The sequence below is a fragment of the Salvelinus fontinalis genome, chromosome 37 (genome assembly GCF_029448725.1).
Source record: "Salvelinus fontinalis isolate EN_2023a chromosome 37, ASM2944872v1, whole genome shotgun sequence".
Lineage (NCBI taxonomy): Eukaryota > Metazoa > Chordata > Actinopteri > Salmoniformes > Salmonidae > Salvelinus > Salvelinus fontinalis.
The window spans coordinates 21,241,710-21,265,060 of NC_074701.1; the positions used below are offsets into that span (position 1 = coordinate 21,241,710).

The following is a 23,351-nucleotide window of genomic DNA, read 5'->3' on the forward strand; positions in this document are numbered from 1 at the left end:
TTGGGAAAGGCCCTTTCCTGTTTCATATGAACAATGCCCCGTGCACAAAACGAGGTCCATACAGAAATGGTTTGTAGACAACCGTGTGGAAGAACTTGATTGGCCTGCACAGATCTCTGATCTCAACCCAATCGAACACCTTTAGGATGAATTGGAATGCCGACTGCGACTCAGGCCTAATCGCCCAACATCAGTGCCCGACCTCACTAATGCTCTTGTGGCTGAATGGAAGCAGGTCCCCGCAGCAATGTTCCAACATCTAGTGGAAAGCCTTCCTAGAAGATTGGGAGGCTGTTCTAGCAGCAAAGGGGGGGTCCAGCTCCATATTAAAGGGGAATGGAACACTTTGGGAAGTAAATCTAAACAAAGAGATGTACTCAATCCACTAACACTAAACGTGCATTTAACACAAAAACATCTCTATACTTAGTCTTTTGAGCGCCGACAAGGTTTATTTGAGCTATGGTCAGCGTCATTTTATATTGCCATAGTAAGGACCGACGCCAGTGCTTCACTGGCAGGAATCAGCAAATTGTCTGTGGTATTGAGAGTGAATCGAAGAACAGGATCTGCAGACAGCATTTCGCAGAGGCAGACTTCGAGATGAAGGGCACGTTCGATGCGGCAACCGGGAGTTTCCGAATGGAAAGGAGTCATAGGCCTACGTTGAAGCCCTCTGCTTGCGCCTCCGTTTGACATTTAGAGGGTTATGGTGTAGGGGTTACCGACCGACCATCATCAAAAACGACTGAACGGAGGAGGCGACGCGATTCAATGAAATGGATCCCCAGAGGTAACGTTAACCGGTCATGACTGTTGTTGACTAGGCTAGCGTTAGACACTGGACAACTTTGTTGCAACTCTAGTTGAAGGTAACTAGCTAATTGCATCTGAAGTGTTTTGTTACACCTCCCAGCAAATAATGTTAGCAAGCAACTCAACTGCAACTAAAATTGCAACACAGTTTATCCGTGTACTCCTGTTATTAGGTAAAGTTAGTTACTGTAGCTAGCTTCCACCTCAGATAGTCAAGTACTGTAATACATTTTGTTGACAGATTTGTTTTTGTAATGTTTTGTTAGCTCCACCTCATTAGCTAGACAGAATTTGACATACCTCATGTTTGCTGAACAATGTGTGTGTGTGTGTGTGTGTGTGTGTGTGTGTGTGTGTGTGTGTGTGTGTGTGTGTGTGTGTGTGTGTGTGTGTGTGTGTGTGTGTGTGTGTGTGTGTGTGTGTGTGTGTGTGTGTGTGTGTGTGTGTGCGTTGCAATGTGTGTGTGTGTGGGTGTGTGGGTGTGTGTGTGTGTGTGTGGGTGGGTGGGTGTGTGTGTGTGTGTGTGTGTGTGTGTGTGTGTGTGTGTGTGTGTGTGTGTGTGTGTGTGTGTGTGTGTGTGTGTGTGTGTGTGTGTGTGTGTGTGTGCGTTGACAAAGCATACAACAGGTAGCTTGTTAATGCCAACTGATGTGGGTTCAGTTGTCTTAACAAAACGTTTGTTTGTTTTCAAGATGGCATCTTCATCCCTGAAAATGTTTTAATCCTGGAGGAGACTGTGCAGGTGGCAGGTGGTACATGCAAATACATGTTATTTCTAAGGCTATTGTGTATTTCAAGTATATGCAGTGATTATTGAATATTACTATAGCCTAATAAATGCCTTAATTGTTTTCTACCAACAGGAAAGAACGGTTAGTACAGCCTGCCAAACTGGCCCCTGTGTGCCAGAGTGTTCCTGTGCTGCGGCAGAGAAGAGGTCCACCAGGACCATCGCTAAAGAGCTCAGGGCCCAGCTAGATTGAGCTCACGACCATCAGCATACAACCTGCCCCTATACGCCACAGATGGAGCTGACGGAGAGTGAGATCAGTGAAGACCAGAACTCGCTGTATAAACCTGAGAGCTCAGAATCACAATCATCACAGTGCGAGCCGAGATATACTATCGATCACTTTGGGGGAGCGGGATGGTGTTCTGAAAATGGAGAAGGAGCAGGCCATTCAACAGCGAATTCAAAGATACACCCATACATAAAGGGGATCAGGGTGGAATTGTTTTTCGCAGGATTATTTTTTAACCCGTTTCTCTCTCTCTCAACCTATTCATGCTCAGCTATGAAAAGCAAACTGACAGTTGCTCCTGAGGTGTTGAACTTTTGCACCCTCTATAACCACTGTGGTTATTATTTTGATTTAAAAAGGGCTTTTGTAAAATATATTTGATTGATTGTTTGCTCTGCTGGATGCTGTGTATTCACTAACTGTCTGAGTGATGGGACATTTTTATAGTATCTGTAACATATTTTGGTGTGTATTTAATCTGCATCTTAACTTCTTAAAGTGACAATCAGCAGTAGAAACAATAACAAAGTGCCTCCCTGCTCCTCTTTTGGTAAAACGCTGAGGGATTGGGCTGGAGAAATGTAACCACTCTCAAATTCATAGACAGAGCTATAGATGCGAGGACTGATCATCTATGATATCAACATTGTTATCCTGTTTCTATGATCTGTTTCCACTACCATCTACCCAGTTTGCTTTGGATAAAGGCATCTGCTAAATGGCATATATTATTAATGTCTACTTTGACTCTGACTAGCTGCCCATTGTAGTTACTATTCCTTTACAATAGATGGCAGCCAAAGCTAGTTGAAGTCACTACTCTAGCGACAGGGGTACGGGATTAGTGCACACTGAAAGTAGATTTATCTTCAAAGCAAGTTTATCTGGTTACGCTTGAACCTGTTGTTATAGTGAACAAGATAACTAATGCTATTTTTACATAAGGCGCAAGCATTAGGTCTATGTCTTACGCTAGGCTAGATTTACCAAATGAACTGCTTTTAATCAAACTTTTACTCAATGCCTTTGCTTCTGGCTATCCGCACTTTATGGAGGAAATGACACACGCAGGGACCTCGTCCAATTCTCTCTTGTGCCCATAGGTTGAACTGGCGATAAACTGCCAGCCTGTATGCTCTGCAATCAAAAAAAAGCAACGTTAGTCTGATACCGAAACTATATCACAATGTATTTATAAAGAGCACGCCCCATTATTGGTTAAAATGAGATTTCATGAATCATGATGCTGCCTGCGATTGGAACTCTAGTCGTCTAATCAAAAGGTAAATGTGTTACCAACGCGCCAAAAAGCGCTGATGATATACATCGTTATAGGATACTGGTTATATATATTGAGCACCGACACGTCCAATAAATACATCGCAACCCAGACAGACTGACAGGACCCTCTGACCTGGATGTAATACATCACCATCCAGACAGACTGACAGGACCCTCTGACCTGGATGTAATACATCACCATCCAGACAGACTGACAGGACCCTCTTAACCTGGATGTAATACATCACCATCCAGACAGACTGACAGGACCCTCTGACCTGGATGTAATACATCACCATCCAGACAGACTGACAGGACCCTCTGACCTGGATGTAATACATCACCATCCAGACAGACTGACAGGACCCTCTGACTGGATGTAATACATCACCATCCAGACAGACTGACAGGAACCTCTGACTGGATGTAATACAGCCACCATCCGCTGGGATTTTGTGTTGTATCGCCACCATCTCTCTACAACACACACACTCCTACTCTAGCCATTACCTGGCAGCATCCCCACTCACACCAGTTTGTGTTCGCCTACGCCGACCCTCTAGCTCAGGTGTTTCAGGCGGCATTTCTGTGTTGTTACTGCTACGAGAATGAACTCATTGATCTGGGGCAACGATCGGCTCAAACATGAACGGCTTCAGTAGGTTTATTGGCTCCCTAACTGACATTATTTCATTCTGAGACTCGGAGCGACTCGGTAAATTCAGCCATTTTTGTGAGTTCCAAAATGTTTTCTCCTGCCAGTGACGCAACAATGCCAATATGACGATTTACAGTTAGCCGTCATTCTAAATCATAGTGTTTCCATTCCCCTTTAAAGCCCATGATTTTGGAATGAGATGTTCAATGAGCGGGTGTCCACATACTTTTGGTCATGTAGTGTATATGCAGTGCCTCTGCGGACCCCACTTTGAGAACCCCTGTTAAAGAGAACAGTGATTTTCACCGCTTAAGGCATCACAGCTGATTACACAAATGATTGTTTGTTACACAGCATAGTGAAATACAGCATTACCGGCAAGAACCAATGTTCTCTTCATAAAAATAGCTACCTGATTGTGTTGCATCTGTTCTGTTCCCACAGTTGTGATAATGTGATGATTATTTCTGTTAAGTATGTTAAACAACACACTGTTCCAGTCTCACCCCTCTGTTTATCTGTCTCTGTCTTCATTCACTTTGCCATGGCTGAGCAGTTCCACACCGACTTCCTGGAATATACTTTTTTTTGTTGCCGGCTGCAAACCAGAGGAATGAAATTACACAATACAGCACCATCATTTTGACACCCTGTTGCACTCAGAAATGATTTCCCTATCACAGGCGAGGCTGTACAGGGGCAGGGGGAAATCAGTATAGGTTTTTGTAATGCCTCATACCACACTCACCTAACTTTTACTGCTTCCCGTTCGCTCTGTCAATAGGACAAACAAGGCCATTACGATAAAGCAAAGACACATTTGGAATCTAATAAATGCTAGAGAACAAGGTTATTTTGTCCTCCAAAAAATGTGGTTCAGCTTCATCAACCCTATGCCAAAGGAAGGTGGGTTTATTGGCAGTGCAATCACCTAAATATTTTATAGCCCCATAGGTGAGTCAGTATTCTACCTTTCATGCTCCCTCTCTTTTGTTTTGTTTTGAGACTGGAGTTGTTTTTCATTATAACAAGTGCTCAGCATAGTTACATCATGTCTTGAGGTTCTCAAAGTGTTTAGTAAATTTTTGTTTCCATTGTTGCTGTAGCATATCGGAATGTGTATTCTGTGGAGAGCAAGTTAGCTGTGATCTGGGCAAAAGTTGCAGGGTAGCACAGAGAGGTTGTATTGAGTCAATTGGAAGCTGGAGATAATTAGATGACCGAGGTAGTCCAAGGGTCCAGGTGGGGAATTTAGCCAGGATACCGGGTTAACAGCCCTAATCTTACAATAAGTGTCATGGGATCTTTGGTGACTACAAAAGAGTCAGAACCTTGGTTTAATGTCCCATCCAAGGAACAAACCTTTTGCAGAAAGCCAGCAGTGGGATGCAGGGTCGTATGGCTAGCCAGAAAATGTAGTAGTGTAAGAAAAGCAGAGAACTTTGGGGCTTCTATCTGCACATCTCTTCCTCAATCTGTTGTCTATTTTCTAACCTGGTCCGTCTAGATTTGAATGATATGCCTTTTTTATAGTCTGCATCATTATATTTGACTCTTGTGTGAATTGTGTCCATCTAAAACAATGCAGCCATCAGAAACAATCCTCATCTGACGCTTCTCGAATCTATCTGCTCGTTATACCCTCCCCGGGGGTCTGGAGAAAAGGCCAGTGATTGTAGACTGGACTGGAACTTGGTGTGAAAGGACCTCCTGCTGGTAGTGTTGCCACCAGGGTAGGGGGCCTCCCCCTCTTTGTGCTCTCTGTGCATGTGTACTGTCTGTCTGTCTGTGTCTGCCTGTCTGTCTGTCTGTCTGTCTGTCTGTCTGTCTGTCTTTCGGAAAGAACAGTAACAAGTGGGCTGTAGTTGTGCCTCTTTTCCACAGCAGAGCTGATTAGGGAAACAGGGCCGGAGAACAGAAATGGAATTAAATCTCTGACATTAACTGTTCTCTGTGTTTTGGGCTGCACCATACAGTTCAAAACACTCATTCAAATGTTCATTTCGACTTGATTCCATGCAGAGACAAAGGCTGAGAATACAAAGGCATATACGGAAGCGTCTCATCTTATTGCTTACTAGAACTGAAGGAAATCAATTAGAGAAGTGTAATGAATACCTATTATTAAAGTCCTCGGGGCTCCCGAGTGGCGCAGCGTTCTAAGGCACTGCATCTCAGTGCTAGAAGTGTCACTACAGACCCTGATTCGATTCCAGTGTTTGGCCGGGGTAGGCCGTCATTGTAAATAAGAATTTGTTCTTAACTGACCTGCCTAGTTAAAGAAAGGTTAAATAAAAAAAGAAATAATTAAATGATCATAAGAAGTTAATGTTTCTGAAAATGGAAGGTTCTGAAGTTCACATCACAGCCAAAACACATTTAGCTCCATGGATCACTCAGCAGACAATGTCTCATAAGGGTCTCAAAGCCTGCTATTACAGTAATTTTAGGCAATGTTTAATTTTTTTGGCAACAATAGGGGCTATGTTCTAATAACAGGCTATGTCCTAATGTCAGGTGAAGAAGCATAGGGCGGTGACGTCATCAGTTTGAAGATATTCCAGGAAGTATTCCTGCCCTTGGAGAAATAAGAGTGGACTTGAAAGGACTACAGTTACTAAATCAGATTTGATTTGATATTCCAGGTCTTAGGTCTATTGAAGAAGGCCTATCTTTTTAGTCAATAATGCATTGTTTTTGGAAGAGCATCAATCAACCCACTATATTCAGTTCTTCTAATTAGTTTTACATCTACATTATTTTAATCCTTGGATTGTTTTTCTTAGTTATATGTCCTGTACAATTTAAATTATTGTTTTGTTGTTGTTTAGTTGTTTAGTTATATCTCAGCCATATGTTATAGGTTCGTTAACTTTGGTGAACATAGCAGTGACTAATTGTTAAATTGATTGTTTAGGGAGGGCAGAAACTAAACTAGCAGACATTGGCTGTTGAGAGCAAGAGTTGTTTTCCCACTTGTGTGAGAATGCAACATCATTCACAGCTATTTTGTGGAAGGGCATGAGGTGTTGAAGAGTGAGGGTATATCGATAAACTAGTCTAGTAACAATACAAAAATAATTGACTGAGTAATTGTAGCCACTAGACTATTTGATGTATCTGGTCAAATGAGGTGGCTGGTGTGTTTTGTCATTGTCTTCCTGTTTTCCTAGCAGATGTTGGTATACTCTCCAGGGTCTCTCTGCCTGTTCTTTTATTCATGATCTGTCTGTTTGTGCTTGTATTTAACACATAAAATCTTGAAAGAAAAGACACACAAGTTGTAGAAAATTCCTGGCTGACATTTTGTCTTCGAAAAGCAGGCATTAGGTTTCTTATTCCTTAGTGAGAGAGTCCCAACTAGGGCTGTTATAGTGACCGTATTACCGCCACACCAGTTGTCTCGAGTCGTGACCGCAGTCAAATTCCACGTGACCCTTTAGTCATGGTAACTAGGCTTCTCCAATCTCTGATGCTGCTGATGGTCATTAGTAGCCTACATAACCTGCTAAATGCCTGGTACTCAACACTCTATTGTCCCTCCAGTCACTCTGACATCAATGCAAATGTTTTCGAAAACCAAATCAAACACTACATGAGCTCATGTTGGGTATCATTTCTATAGGCTATACAATTGCGTGAGAAAATAGTTTTTAGGGCCTCTTCTAAAAAGAGGAGGATCCCATCAGCTTTCTATAGGCTTGGCCTACTATATTTATTGATCAACTTTCTAATATTAACTTCTACTTGCACACAATCTCGGATCCGGGAGCACCCCCATCAGTAAAAAAGCTGACTAGCATAGCCTAGCATAGCGTCACAAGTAAATACTAGCATCTAAATATCATTAAATCACAAGTCCAAGACACCAGATGAAAGATACACATCTTGTGAATCCAGCCATCATTTCTGATTTTTAAATGTTTTACAGGGAAGACACAATATGTATTTCTATTAGCTAACCACGATAGCAAAAGACACAACTTTTTTTCCCTTTTTTTTTTTCCTGCATAGGTAGCTATCACAATTTCGACCAAATAAAGATATAAATAGTTACTAACCAAGAAACAACTTCATCAGATGACAGTCTGATAACATATTTATTGTATAGCATATGTTTTGTTAGAAAAATTTGCATATTTCAGGTATAAATCATAGTTTTACATTGCAGCCACCATCACAACTCTCACCAAAGCAACTAGAATAACTACAGAGACCAACGTGAATTACCTAAATACTCATCATAAAACATTTATGAAAAACACACAGCGTACAGCAAATTAAAGACAAAGATCTTGTGAATCCAGCCAATATTTCAGATTTTTTAAGTGTTTTACAGCGAAAACACAATATAGCATTATATTAGCTTACTACAATAGCCAACCACACAACAGCATTGATTCAAGCCAACAATAGCGATAACGAAAAAACCAGCAAAAGATATAAATTTTTTCACTAACCTTCTCAAACTTCTTCAGATGACAGTCCTATAACATCATATTACACAATACATATAGAGTTTGTTCGAAAATGTGCATATTTAGCTGCACAAATCGTGGTTATACAATGAGAATAGTAGCCAAGCTGCCAACAAAATGTTGGGAGAAATCTTGGGAGAGGCACCTAATCTAATCAGTAACTAATCATAAACTTGACTAAAAAATACAGGTTGGACAGCAAATGAAAGATACATTAGTTCTCAATGCAACCGCTGTGTTAGATTTTTAAAATTAACGTTACTACGACATACAGCGTGCGTTAACCTGTCCAGGATGAGTGTGCCGCTAGCGGCACTCCCCCCCCCACCCCCACTGAAAAACCAGTGCCGCGAAATTCAAAAAATATTTTTTTTTTAAATATTTAACTTTCACACATTAAAGTCCAATACAGCTAATGAAAGACACAGATCTTGTGAATCCAGTCAACATGTCCGATTTTTAAAATGTTTTACAGGGAAGACACAATATGTAAAGATGTACATCTATTACCTAAAAACACATTAGCATAATCCACCATCTTTTATTTGTCCACCAACACCAGTAGCTATCACCAATTCGGCTAAACTAAGATATTTATAGCCCCTAACCAAGAAAAAAACTCATTAGATGACAGTCTGATAACATATTTATGGTATGGGATAGGTTTTGTTAGAAAAAAGTGCATATTTCAGGTAGATGGCATAGGTTACAATTGCACCCACCGTCACAAATGGAATAGAAAAACTACTTAGAGCAACGTGTTTACCTACTTACTAATCATCAAACATTTCGTAAAAATACACAGCATACACGAATCGAAAGACACAGATCCTGTGAATACAGACAATATTTCAGATTTTCTAAGTGTCTTACAGCGAAAACACAATAAATCGTTATATTAGCATAGCACATAGCACATAGCAGCCCAGCATTGATTCTAGCCAAAGTGAGCGATAAAAGTCAACATCGCCAAAATATATTAATTTTTTCACTAACCTTCTCAGAATTCTTCAGATGACTCTCCTGTAACATCATATTACACAATCCATATAGAGTTTGATCGAAAATGTTTATATTTAGCCACCAAAATCATGGTTAGACAATGTGAAATGTAGCTCAGCTGGTCAGAAAATGTCCTTGCGCCACTTAGACAGTGATCTACTCTTATACATAAATACTCATAAACGTGACTAAAAAATATAGGGTGGACAGGGATTGATAGACAATTTAATTCTTAATACAATTGCGGAATTACATTTTTTAATTTATCCTTACTTTTCAATACAGTTTGCGCCAAGCGAAGCTACGTCAAAAAACATGGCGTCCTAAGCCACTAAAATTTTTCGACAGAAACACGATTTATCATAATAAAAATGTTCTACTTTGAGCTGTTCTTCCATCAGTATCTTGGGCAAAGGATCCTTTCTTGGGAGTAATCGTCTTTTGGTGGAAAGCTGTCCTCTTGCCATGTGGAAATGCCAACTGCGTTCGGGATGAACTGGAAGCGTGCCCAGCTATTCACAGCGTTAAAGAAATAAATGTCCCAAAATCGCACTAAACGGATATAAATTGCTATAAAACGCTTTAAATTAACTACCTTATGATGTTTTTAACTCCTATAACGAGTAAAAACATGACCGGAAAAATATAACAGGCTAAACTAACGCTTGGAAAAATAGCAGGTCGATGTCCTCCACGCGCATTACGCAGCTGCAAAGGAGCTCCTACCTACAGGGTTTTTTTATTTATAGGGCCTGTGAACGCGCAATCGACCCCATTCAAATCGTCATCACGTAAAGGCATCCAGGGGAAGACGTAAGCAGTGTCCGTATAGTCATAGCAATAACAGTGCCCTTTTAACTGACTCCAGAACAGTGGCCAAAATTTCTGAAATCTGACTCCATGTCAGGGAAATTGCTGTAGAATGGGCTCTGTTCCACTTAGAGACAAAATTTCAACTCCTATAGAAACTATAGACTGTTTTCTATCCAATAATAATAATAATATGCATATTGTACGATCAAGGATTTTGTGGGAAGCCGTTTCAAAAATTACACGATTAGCATAAATAGTCACAACAGCGCCCCCATCCTCAACAGGTTAAAGCGAGACCGCACCGAAATTAATGGCGGAATATGAGTTTTACATTTTTCAACAGAACAACGAATTAACATCATAAATACGTCTTACTTTTTGATGAGCTCCCATCAGAATCTTGGGCAAGTTGTCCTTTGTCCAAAAGAATCGTTGCTCGGTTGTAGATTGTCGCCTTCAACTTTGGAATTAGCAGTAAACATTAGCCATGTGGCCCACACGTGCCCAACTCACTAGAACGCAGCACAACGAAATATCCGAAAACCACAGTATGCTGATATAAACTGATATAACTCGGTTTAAAATAACAACATTATGATGTCTTTAACACCTATATCGAATAAAATCAGAGCCGGATATATCTAAGGGCTATAACGGGAGCTTTCTAGAACGCCATCCTGAGGTCTGTCTTGCGTCATGGCGAACGAAGGAAAGACTGGACCCCACGTTCCCAATCCATTTATATGGCCTCAGATCTGCCTAGCAACACCATTCCAATTCTCACTTTTTGCTGACATCCAGGGGAAGGCGTATGCAGTGCATCTCGACCAATAGACGACTTGCAAATTAATAAACTGACCTCAGAACAGCCTGACTGATTTCAGATTTCTCACTTCCTCACAGGAAAATTGCTCCAACTTGAGTTCTGTTTTACTCACAGATATAATTCAAACGGTTTTAGAAACTAGAGAGTGTTTTCTATCCAATAGTAGTAATAATATGCCTATTGTACGAGCAAGAATTGAGTACGAGGCAGTTTAATTTGGGAACAAAATTTTTACAAAGTGAAAACAGCACCCCCTATTGAGAAAAGGTTAAGCACATTGCTTTTCTTTACAACAGGAGCATAGCCTACCTGGCTGGCACAAAAATTAACCACGGGAAAAGCATCCTCCATTCGCTCTATAAGTGCATAGATAATGGTCCATTCTAAATCAAAACTAATTTCACACATACTGTATATTATTCAGTTGGGCTGGGCGATATGACGATATATATTGTGTGATGATAGAAAAACGTCTATCGTTTCATATTATGCTCTATTGTTTATTTCGTTGTTTCGCAAATCACACTCTTTACGGCACTATTTTTTTCAAGTTACAGTATTTCCTTTATAACATTTTTAATGATATCACAAAATAACAACCGAAATGACATTATTATTCTTTAGATCGCCTCTTACCATTCCCCAAGTTCTATGTTAGAAATATTGTTCCAGTATTCACTCCAGAACGTGTTAGAGTTTCAGCTGGAAAATGTCTGTGAAAGAAAGGCACATTCCTGTGTGAATTTGGAGAGGGATGTTCTCTCCTTGATTTACAACACAGTGTGGGCTTTCAACCCCCCACCAGCTCCCTTCTCCCCCTCTGCGGGTGAGAGGGGGTCTGGCTGAAGTTATTTATTGCAAAGCTGATCTGACCTATTTGGATCCTGTCACGCCCTGAACTTAGAGATCCCTTTTATGTCTCTATTTTGGTTTGGTCAGGGCGTGAGTTGGGGTGGGTATTCTATGTTCTATGTTGTGTATTTCTTTGTGTTTGGCCGGGTGTGGTTCTCAGAGGCAGCTGTCTATCGTTGTCTCTGATTGAGAACCATACTTAGGTATCCCTTTTTTTCCACCTGTCTTGGTGGGAAGTTGACTTTATTTAGGGCACATAGCCTTTATCTTCACGGTTTTGTCGGCAATGTTTCTAATAAAGAGAAAATGTAGGCTCAACACGCTGCACCTTGGTCCTCATCTTTCAACAGCCATGACAGAACTTCCCACCACCAACGGACCAAGCAGCGTGGTAGAAAGGAGGAATGGACATGGGAGGACATCTGAACGGCAAGGGATCCTGGACATGGGAGGAGATTCTTGCCGGAAGGGATCGCCTTCCATGGGAACAGGTGGAAGCATTAAGGAAGGTCGAGGCAGCGACGAAAGCAGAGCGACAACGTTACGAGGGAACACGGCTGGCAAGGAAGCCCGAGAGGCAGCCCCCAAAATGTTTTTTGGGGGTGGCACATGGGGAGTGTGGCTGAATCAGGTTGGAGACCTGAGCCAACTCCCTGTGCTTACCGTGGAGAGCGTCGTACTGGTCAGGCACCGTGTTATGCGGTGGAGCGCACGGTGTCTCCAGTGCGCGTGCATAGCCCGGTGCACTACATTCCAGCTCCCCGCATCTGCCGGGCTAGGGTGAGCATCCAGCCAGGAAGGGTTGTGCCAGCCTTGCTCTCCAGACCTCCAGAGCGTCTCCTCGGCCCAGGATATCCTGCACCGGCTCTGCGCACTGTGTCTCCGGTGCGTCTGCACAGCCCAGTGCGTCCTGTGCCTGTGCCCCGCATCTGCAGGGCGAAAGTAACCATCCAGCCAGCGCGGGTTGTGCAGGCTCCTAGCTCGAGACCTCCAGTGCGCCTCCATGGCCCAGTGTATCCGGTGCCTCTGCCTAGGACAGGGCCTCCTGTATGTCTCTCCAGCCTGGTGAGTCCTGTGCCTGCGCCTAGCATTAATCCTCCTGTGTGTCTCCCCAGTCTGATGAGCACTGTGGCAGCTCAACGTACCAGACTGCCCATACGTCTCCTCCCTCCAGTGATGATCCATGACAAGAAGCCTCCAGTGATGATCCATGGCACGAAGCCTCCAGTGATGATCCATGGCAAGAAGCCTCCAGTGATGATCCATGGCACGAAGCCTCCACTGTTGATCCATGGCAAGAAGCCTCCAGTGTTGATCCATGGCAAGAAGCCTCCAGTGATGATCCATGGCAAGAAGCCTCCAGTGATGATCCATGGCAAGACGCCTCCAGTGATGATCCATGGCACGAAGCCTCCAGTGATGATCCATGGCAAGAAGCCTCCAGTGATGATCCATGGCAAGAAGCCTCCAGTGATGATCCATGGCACGAAGCCTCCAGTGAGGAGTCATGGCACAAAACCTCCAGCGAAGGCCTCCAATCCGGAGCCTCCAGCGACGTTCTCCAGTCCGGCGCCTCCAGCGACGTTCTCCAGTCCGGAGCCTCCAGCGACGTTCTCCAGTCCGGAGCCTCCAGCAACGTTCTCCAGTCCAGAGCCCCCAGCGAGGGTGCCCAGTCCGGGGCCCGCAACGAGGGTCCCCAGTCCGGGGTCGACGACGAGTGTCCCCAGTCCGCGGCCCGCAACGAGGGTCCCCAGTCCAGGGTCAACGACTAGGGTCCCCGCACCAGAGGTGCCACCAAAGTGGGGGGAGCCAGTGGTGGAGCGGGGTCTGCGTCCCGCACCTGTGTCGCCACCGCGGATATATGCCCACCCAGACCCTCCCCCATAGGTTTAGGTTTCCGCACCTTTGTGGGGGGGGGGGGGGGTACTGTCACGCCCTGACCTTAAAGATCCTTTTTATGTCTCTATTTTGGTTTGGTCAGGGCGTGAGTTGGGGTGGGTATTCTATGTTCTATGTTGTGTATTTCTTTGTGTTTGGCCGGGTGTGGTTCTCAATCAGAGGCAGCTGTCTATTGTTTGTCTCTGATTGAGAACCATACTTAGGTATCCCTTTTTTCCACCTGTCTTGGTGGGAAGTTGACTTTGTTTAGGGCACATAGCCTTTAGCTTCACGGTTTGTTTTGTGTTGTTTATTGTTTTGTCGGCAATGTTTCTAATAAAGAGAAAATGTACGCTCACCACGCTGCACCTTGGTCCTCATCTTTCAACGGCCATGATAGATCCTTACAGGACAGTCATGACAGTTAGCTTGCGAGCCAGCCAGCCAGCTAACGTTAACTAGCTAGCTAACAGTAATCTTTAACTTGAAATTAAAACAACTTTTTGACAAAATTTGAAATATGTAATATCTGAAAATGTAGTTAGCTAGACTATCTTACCCGTATACATGGATGGATGCTTCTTCCTCTCTGTCATGGATGTCATGGTTACCTTAGTTTGAAGATGTAATCCGGAGACAGGTGTTTTCTACAACAGCCTTCTGTGTGTTCTCTTTTCGACTCCGTCTGCATATTTGCAATCAAACGGCAGAATATCATACTCTAATTCCACTGTGCATTCCACTGATTTCAAAACTTGGTCCTGCAGAAAGTGGAGAGCAACACCTTTTCAGTTCTACTATGTAATATATTTCATAAAAGCTGTGTTAGAAAGGATTACCTACATATACTGACCAGTTCATGTTATAGACAGAAGCGTGCTGCATGGCAGACTAATCTGAACTCATCTCTTGGCTTGTCCAGCCCACCCATTAACTCAGGCAATCATGGCTAGGGAAGGCTCCTCACTTTTTCTGTGGCTTAACCAACTAGGCTCGTAATATAACAATTTTATTCGTATTTACAGATTGCATACAAGTTTGATATTAAGGCACATGAAAGTTCTAGAAGGTATTTCTGCCCAAAAACAAATTTTTATACAAATTTTAAAAAGTTTACGTTCAAATGGCTCTCCTGTGAAGTAGTGACACGCCTAGTTTCCTGAAATTAGTCACATATAAAATAATACAAAATAATGCCACGGTATTCTAATCAGATCTTGTCTGCTAAATTAACTAGTGTAGCCCACAACCATATCAGGGCCTAACATAAGGACAACTCAGAGTATGCTATTCTGTTCTTCTGAAATAGACTACATTTTCTTCATATCATGTTTCTTTAGACCTGTCTAAAATAAATAATGGATTCATTGTGAAGGTGTTGGCTATATTACATTTATTTATTAGACTTTTTAAAATGTAGACGTTTCAAATGTCTGCATCAGTGGCTTGTTGGCTATGCATGGAAGTCACAAGATGCTAAACTTGTTTATGTTAATAATAACAGTCAATTACCGTGTAACCGGCAGCTGTTTGCTTGACAATCACCAGCTGACAAAATTTCATGAACGCCACATCCCTAGTCCCAACATACATTTCTTAGATGTCAAAGTGGTAAATATCTCAATTTTTGGTGAGTGTTTTCCCCAGCAGAAGGCATAAAATATTTATGGTCTGTGAGCAAAAAGCCAGACAAGGGGAGTTGCTGTAAACCTGAAAGCACTAGTAGATATAGTAAGATGGTACTGTATCTACAGTCAAGGCAATCCCCATAGTACTGCTGTCTTGGAACCAGTATGAGACCTGCCATTGAATGTCAAATGTGGAAACTGGAAATGTTGATACTGAACTGCTCAGTTTATAGGGGAAGGGAAATGGGGGTGAGGACATAATCTCATTTTTACAAATGTTTATTTTAAATAGGTGCATGGTCTCTGATCCTGAGGGCTTGTTTGGCCTTTCAGCTCACACTGCAGTGGCCAAATGGCCTGGGGTTCTACTTCTTAGTAATATTTCAAAGTCAAAGCTTGGCCTTACATGTTAAGGAACAGCATATGACTGGTGTTGGAATCTGAAATGGTGTGCCTTTATTGGTTGCCCTTGGGCAAAATACCGTACTTAGCCTATGCCATTATGTTCACCTGAAATAAAAATTCTGACAGAATGCTGACACTTTTGTTACAATATTTGGTCGGTGCAGTTGCCAAACAAAAAGGCATTTGGTTTCTGTTCTTATTATGCTCAGTGTGGATCTAACACAAATGCCGGATTCTACGCACACAGCCTGGATGTTACACACATGCCCCTCAGTGTATCCGTAAGCTCTCTCTGATGATTTCTCACAACCTTCGGCAGATGTATTTGTGTGAGTAAATCACCCAAGGGATCTAACATCTCTAACCCCCGCATTTGCTCAGTTCTGCCCAGTTTGACTCTACAGCACAGAAAACCCATTAGGCTTTCTCAAGTCCCGCATTCTCAGTTCTGCTGAAGGGCACTGAAGTATTATCTTCTATTAGAAGACAGTAAGAAAAAAAAGTGGGAGAAAAAATGTGGAGCTTGAAAGTGATATAATTGAAAAAGATAGTTATGAGATAATCAGCTATCTGAAAGCATTATTAATCTTAATTTAAGGGTCATATTTAAGTCCCAGCTTTCATTAATATCTTAAAGTGGATTTGATTTGTGGATGGAGGGATAGGGTAGGTGTTATTTAACTCCAAGAGATGATGTGTGTCATCTATGAATACAGTAAAGGGTCGTGTGAGGAGCAGTCCTCCTACTGGTAATGAGGGGATGAGACTATGTCGTGCAGTCACAGTGTAGCAGAGGTAGTTCATCGAGGTTCACTTGCATGGAGAGTACCTGCCGGAGACTATAGCGAAGGCGGAAAACACTCCCATGAGTCATATTCACGACCTAGGTTCGTGACCCGGTCAGGGGAATTGGGAATCCGTTAGCTTCTCAAGCTACTGTAGAGTTAGAGTAAAGCAAACTGTAAGTCAGTTCTTTCAGACTACTTCAACCCACCTGTGTGAAAATACTCATAAAATATCATAGCATCACTGCTGTCCCCTTGAGCAATATACAATAGCAAAAGTAAAAATATTTGTATTTTTTTATTTCACTTTTATTTAACTAGGCAAGTCAGTCCAGAACAAATTCTTATTTACAATCACGACCTGCCAAAAGGTGAAAGGCCTCCTGCGGGGACAGGGGCTGGGATTAAAAATAAAAATATAGGACAAAACACACATAAAATAGAGGAGTTCACTCACCTAACATGTCTGTCTTGCCCCTGTGTTTCTGTCCCAGGGTACTCCAGCCAGTCTGGTGCGTTACAGAGTGGACGAGGACCAATCACCTTACAGCGGTAGCATCTTTGACGTGGAGAAGGGATCTGGGAGGGTCATCACCAGGGTCAACCTCAACGAACAGCCCAGCGTCACCTTCAAGGTATGATGATGATGGATGATTTGTACAGTACAGTTGCACTTTAAGATCTAATGCAGACCAGTGGGTCAGAAATGTGCACAGATTAAACTAATGGATATTCTGTTTCTAGAACATTTGCACAATACCTCCATCTCAGCCATCATAAATGAAAGAAACTCACTCATATATAATCTCCTCTCATACTATGTGCCTTTCTTTCCTTTTTATATACAGTATATATATACACTACCGGTCAACAGTTTTAGAACACCTACTCGTTCAAGAGTTTTTCTTTATTTTTTACAATTCTTTACATTGTAGAATAATAGTGAAGACACCAAAACTATGAAATAACACATATGGAATCATGTAGTAACCAAAAAAGTGTTAAACAAATCAAAATATATTTTATATTTGACATTCTCAAATAGCCACCCTTTGCCTTGACGACAGCTTTGCACACTCTTGGCATTCTCCCAACTAGCTTCATGAGGTAGTGTCACGTTCTGACCTTTATTTTCCTTTGTTTTTGTCTTTAATTAGTTGGACAGAGCGTGAGTTGGGGTGGGCAGTCTACGTTCTGTGTTTCTATGTTTAGGTTTGTCATTTGGCCTGATATGGTTCTCAATCAAAGGCAGGTGTTTTTCATTGTCTCTGATTGGAAACCATATTTAGGTAGTCTGTTTTCACTGTTAGTTTGTGGGTGTTTGTTTCCTGTGTCAGTGTTTGTGCCACACGGGACTGTTTTCGGTTAGATTTACTTTTGTTATTTTGTATTGTGTCTTGTTCAGTTGATTATATTAAAACGTGGACACTTACTACGCTGCGTCTTGGTCCGATCCCTGCTACACCTCCTCTTCAGATGAAGAGGAGGAAATCTGCCGTTACAGAAACACCCACCAAAATCGGACCAAGCAGCGTGAAAGAAAGGAACAGCGCGTTGTGGATTTCTGGACATGGGAGCATGATCTGGACTATAATACTTGGGAAGAGATAGACAGATGGGTGGTCGACCCAGGGAGAGTGCCGGAGCCCGCCTGGGATTCGCTGGAGCAGTGCGAGGAGGGATACAGGAGAATGGAGTTGGCGAAACGAGCACGGCGGCACGGTAGGAAGCCCGAGAGGCAGCCCCAAAAATGTCTTGGAGGGGGGCACACGGGGAGTGTGGCGAAGTCAGGTAGGAGACCTGCGCCAACTTCCCGTGCTTACCGCGGAGAGCGAGAGTACGGGCAGACACCGTGTTATGCGGAAGAGCGCACGGTGTCTCCTGTACGTGTGCATAGCCCGGTGCGGTACATCCCAGCTCCTCGTATTGGCCGGGCTAGAGTGGGCATCGAGCCAGGTGCCATGAAGCCGGCTCAACGCATCTGGTCTCCAGTGTGTCTCCTCGGGCCGGTGTACATGGCACCAGCCCTACGCATGGTGTCCCCGGTTCGCCAGCACAGCCCAGTGCGGGCTATTCCACCTCGCCGCACTGGCCTGGCTACGGGGAGCATTTAGCCAGGTAGGGATGGGCAGGCTCGGTGCTCAAGAGCTCCAGTACGCCTTCACGGTCCGGTCTATCCGGTGCCACCTCCACATACCAGCCCTCCGGTGGCAGCCCCTTGCACCAGCCCAGTACCACCAGTACCAACACCACGCACCAAGCCTCCTGTGCGTCTCCAGAGCCCTGTACGCCCTGTTCATCCTCCTCGCACTCGCCCAGTGGTGCGTGTTCCCAGTCCGGTACCACCAGTTCCGGCACCACGCACCAAGCCTCCTGTGCGTCTCCAGAGTCCAGTATGCCCTGTTCCTGCTCCCCGCACTAGCCTTGAGGTGCGTGTCCCCAGCCCGGTACCAACAGTTCCGGCACCACGCACCAGGCCTACAGTGCGCCTCGGCAAGCCTGAGCTGCCCGTCTGCCCAGCGCCGCGTGAGCTGCCCGACTGCCCAGCGCCGCGTGAGCTGCCCGTCTGTCCAGCGCCGCCTGAGCTGCCCGTCTGTCCAGCGCCGCCTGAGCTGCCCGTCTGTCCAGCGCCGCCTGAGCTGCCCGTCTGTCCAGCGCCGCCTGAGCTGCCCGTCTGTCCAGAGCCGTCAGAGCCGCCCGTCTTTCAGGAGCCGCTAAAGCCGCCCGTCTGTCCAGAGCCGCTAGAGCCGCCCGTCTGTCCTGAGCCGCTAGATCCGTCCGCCAGTCAGGAGCCGCCAGAGCCGCTCGCCAGTCAGGAGCCGCCAGAGCCGCCCGCCAGTCAGGAGCCGCCAGAGCCGCCCGCCAGTCAGGAGCCGCCAGAGCCGCCCGCCAGTCAGGATCCGCCAGAGCCGCCCGCCAGTCAGGAGCTGCCAGAGCCGCCCCTCAGTCATGAGCTACCCCTCAGTCATGAGCTGCCCTCCAGTCATGAGCTGCCCTCCAGTCATGAGCTGCCCTCCAGTCATGAGCTACCCCTCAGTCATGAGCTGCCCCTCAGTCATGAGCTACCCTCCAGTCATGAGCTGCCCTCCAGTCATGAGCTGCCCTCCAGTCATGAGCTGCCCTTCAGTCATGAGCTGCCCTTCAGTTATGAGCTGCTCTCCAGTCATGAGCTGCCCCTCAGTCCGGAGCTACCCCTCAGTCCGGAGCTGCCCCTCAGTCCGGAGCTGCCCCTCAGTCCGGAGCTGCCCCTCAGTCCGGAGCTACCCCTCAGTCCTGAGCTGCCCCTCAGTCCGGAGCTGCCCCTCAGTCCTGAGCTGCCCCTCAGTCCGGAGCTACTCCTCAGTCCCGAGCTGCCCCTCAGTCCAGAGGCGCCCCTCAGTCCAGTGGGGCCATTTAGGAGGGTCGCCGTCCCTAAGAGGCCACGGAAGCGGGTATTGACTATGGTGGAAATGGGGGCCACGTCCAGCGCCAGAGCCGCCACCGCGGACAGATGCCCACCCAGACCCTCCCCTATTCAGGTTTTGCGGCCGGAGTCCGCACCTTGGGGGGGGGGGGGGGGGGGGTACTGTCACGTTCTGACCTTTATTTTCCTTTGTTTTTGTCTTTAGTTAGTTGGTCAGGGCGTGAGTTGGGGTGGGCAGTCTATGTTCTGTGTTTCTATGTTTAGGTTTGTCATTTGGCCTGATATGGTTCTCAATCAGAGGCAGGTGTTTTTCATTGTCTCTGATTGGGAACCATATTTAGGTAGCCTGTTTTCACTGTTGGTTTGTTGGTGTTTGTTTCCTGTGTCAGTGTTTGTCCACACGGGACTGTTTTCGCAGTCCCGTGTGGACTATGATGAAACTGGCTGTCATTGGGACCACCACAGGGATGGAAGACCCATAGTTACCTCTGCTGCAGAGGACAAGGTCATTTGAGTTACCAGCCTTAGAAATTGCAGACCAAATAAATGCTTCACAGAGTTCAAGTAACAGACACATCTCAAAATCGATTATTCAGAGGAGACTGTATGAATCAGGTCTTCATGGTCAAATTGCTGCAAAGAAACCACTACTAGAGGACACCAATAATAAGAAGAGACTTACTTGGGCCAAGAAACACGCGCAATGGACATTAAACCGGTTTGTCCTTTGGTCTGGAGTCCAAATTGGAGATTTATTGGAAATAAAAAAATAATGAAAGAGAGAACAAACAGAAGATTGATGTCTTGGCCTTACTTCTAGCTCCACTACCACAAAAGGTCCATTGAAAAGTAAACCAAAGAAATGGTCGGTAGGCGCAAATTTTTGCATTTGACTGTGCTGTGGGTGAACATGTTGTGGGTGAACAGATGATCTCTGCATGTTTATTTCCCACCGTGAAGCATGGAGGAGGAGGTGATATGGTGTGGGGTTGCTTTTCTGGTGACACTGTCTGTGATTTATTTACAATTCACACTTAACCAGCATTGCTACCACAGCATTCAGCAGCGATACGCCATCCCATCTGGTTTGGGCTTAGTGGGACTATCATTTGTTTTTTAACAGGACAATGACCCAACACACCTCTAGGCTGTGTAAGGGCTATTTGACCAAGAAGGAGAGGGATGGAGTGCTGCATCAGATTTCCTGGCCTCCACAATCCCCCGACCTCAACCAAATTGAGATGGTTTGGGATGAGACGGACGGCAGAGTGAAGGAAAAGCAGCCAACAAGTGCTCAGCACATATGGGAACTCCTTCAAGACTGTTGGAAAAGCATTCCCGGTGAAGCTGGTTGAGAAAATACCAAGAGTGTGCAAAGCTGTCATCAATGCAAAGGATGGCTATTTGAAGAATCTTAAATATAAAATATATGTTGATTTGTTTAACACTTTTACTACATGATTCCATATGTGTTATTTCATAGTTTTGATGTCTTCGCTATTATTCTACAATGTAGAAAATTATAAAAATAAAGAAAACCCCTTGAATGAGTAGGTGTTCTAAACCTTTTGACCGGTAGTGTATATATTTTTTTGTGAGTCTTTCTTAAAGTACACATGTACTCTACACCTTTCCTCACATACTGTACAGAAATAGTGTACATTATCTGTGCACTTTATTATTAGTTCTTATTGGTCAAAAGGGTGCACATATTGAGCTAATGGACTCTTTTTGGAACCTTCTCACAATACCTTCATCATGTCCTTATTCATCAGGCCATTGCACGGACTCCACCTGTGACTAAACCAATATGTGCAGCATATTAAGTTCCTGACAGTATACTCCCACAGAAGGTCATCTGAGTGTATGTGGAGCTGACCTCAGCTCAGTGTAACCTTGGCAGCAAACGGAAGGAGCATGTTGCTGAAGGATATTAGGTTGTAATAAAGACAAACTCTCTCTCTTGCTCTGACTCTGTCTTGCTTTCTGTCTCTGTCTCGTCTCCCCGGTCTAAGAATGTTGGGTCGATAGATTCATACACTCTCTCTGGGTGGGTTGGACCTTCCTGTTTGTGCCATTTCAAACTTCTCTCTTATTCATTGTCATGCATGCAGAAACAGATAGCGACCAGGCATTGTGGTTTGATTCAAGAAGAAATCAGTAATGTGTGTGTGTGCTTGTGTGTTTGTCCTCTCAGTTGGTGGTGATAGCCTTTGACGATGGAGAGCCAGTGAAGGAGAACCGAACTCTGGTGGAGATCACTGTTCTCCAGCCCTCCAGGATCCCCATCTTCACTCAGGAGGAGTACAGGTAACACACGCACTTACACACACACGCTCAAACGCATGTGTGCGTGCACACTCACTTGAATATTACCATATATACATCTTACTCGTTACTCAAAACTGCATGCAGGGCTGAGTAGGTTACTTTCTAAATGTAATCCGTTACAGTTCAAAATTGTAATCAGTAATGTAACTTTTGGATTCTCCAAATTATGTAACGTAATCTGATTACTTTTGGATTTCTTTCCCTTTAAGAGGCATTAGAAGAAGACACAAAGGATCCTAAAATTGTTTATGTTTTGTTGTTACATACACCAGATAGGTCCAGTGAAATGTGTTGTTTTACAGGATCAGCCATAGTAGTACAGCATCCCTAGTGCAAATGAGGGTTAAGTGCCTTGCTCAAGGACAGATCAACAGATTTTGCACTTTGTCGGCTCGGGTATATATTATTAGCATTGTGGCTGGAGCAGGGTTGAGAAAGTCTTGGTTTTGATGTGATATTGCGGCTTCTCTGAGAGTGAGATACACCAACTCTGACATTCATCAAATGTTTTTTTGTATGATAATATTGAACAGCAGGTGGTGTTAGCTGTGAGGTACCAGTCAGTGTATTATGTATCCTACTGTCCCTTGGAGCTTATCAAGTAAAGCTTGTTAGCGGCAAATTGATTTCTAACTGTGTTTGTCAGTCATGGCATAGAATCATGGCAAAATGTGTCATTTCTAATAGAGTTGTACATGCCTTGTTCACATTAGGGAGAGCATTTCATAAGGTCAGCTCATATGGTCAAGCTGCTGTTTTGTGCTCACTTTACAGTAATTGCTCGATCTTGTGTAAACTGTATGTCAGAAAGTGCTGCCTGTGTCTGTCCGTCCGTCCGTCGTCTGTCGTGTCCTATGTTTATAACTACGTGCATTCACTATTAGGAATGTGTGTGTTCTGTTTCTTTTCCCGTGCTCATGTTCTCTCTATTCCAGGCATTATCTTATGATTGATCAATGCAATATACATTCCCAGCGGTGTGTCTGATGAAGGGCCTTAGATTAGCTTGTGAATGAGTGTTATGTCCTACACACACAGAAGGTTAGGATGGCTGGCACGGCACTCTGTTGGGCATAGCATTGCTGATGCTTACCATCCACGGCGACAGCCCCAACATAAATGATGACCCATAAAAGCATTAGCCAGGTGCTAGCTCTTCCCTGCTGTACAGGA

General features: G+C 44.3%; 1 protein-coding gene and 1 long non-coding RNA gene across 2 annotated transcripts in view; both read left to right on the forward strand.

The window, feature by feature from the left end:
* LOC129836349 (protocadherin-15-like) overlaps nucleotides 1-23,351 on the forward strand; it is a 340,099-nt gene that overhangs the window by 232,492 nt on the left and 84,256 nt on the right. Inside the window, exons 24-25 of the mRNA XM_055902394.1 lie at nucleotides 16,939-17,079; nucleotides 22,045-22,157. Coding sequence (XP_055758369.1) covers nucleotides 16,939-17,079; nucleotides 22,045-22,157 — 254 coding nt within the window. The remainder of the gene's footprint in view (nucleotides 1-16,938; nucleotides 17,080-22,044; nucleotides 22,158-23,351) is intronic.
* LOC129836350 (uncharacterized) lies at nucleotides 1,319-4,282 on the forward strand. Its single transcript, XR_008756648.1, has 2 exons — nucleotides 1,319-1,565; nucleotides 1,680-4,282. It is a non-coding gene; the product is annotated as an uncharacterized LOC129836350 (long non-coding RNA).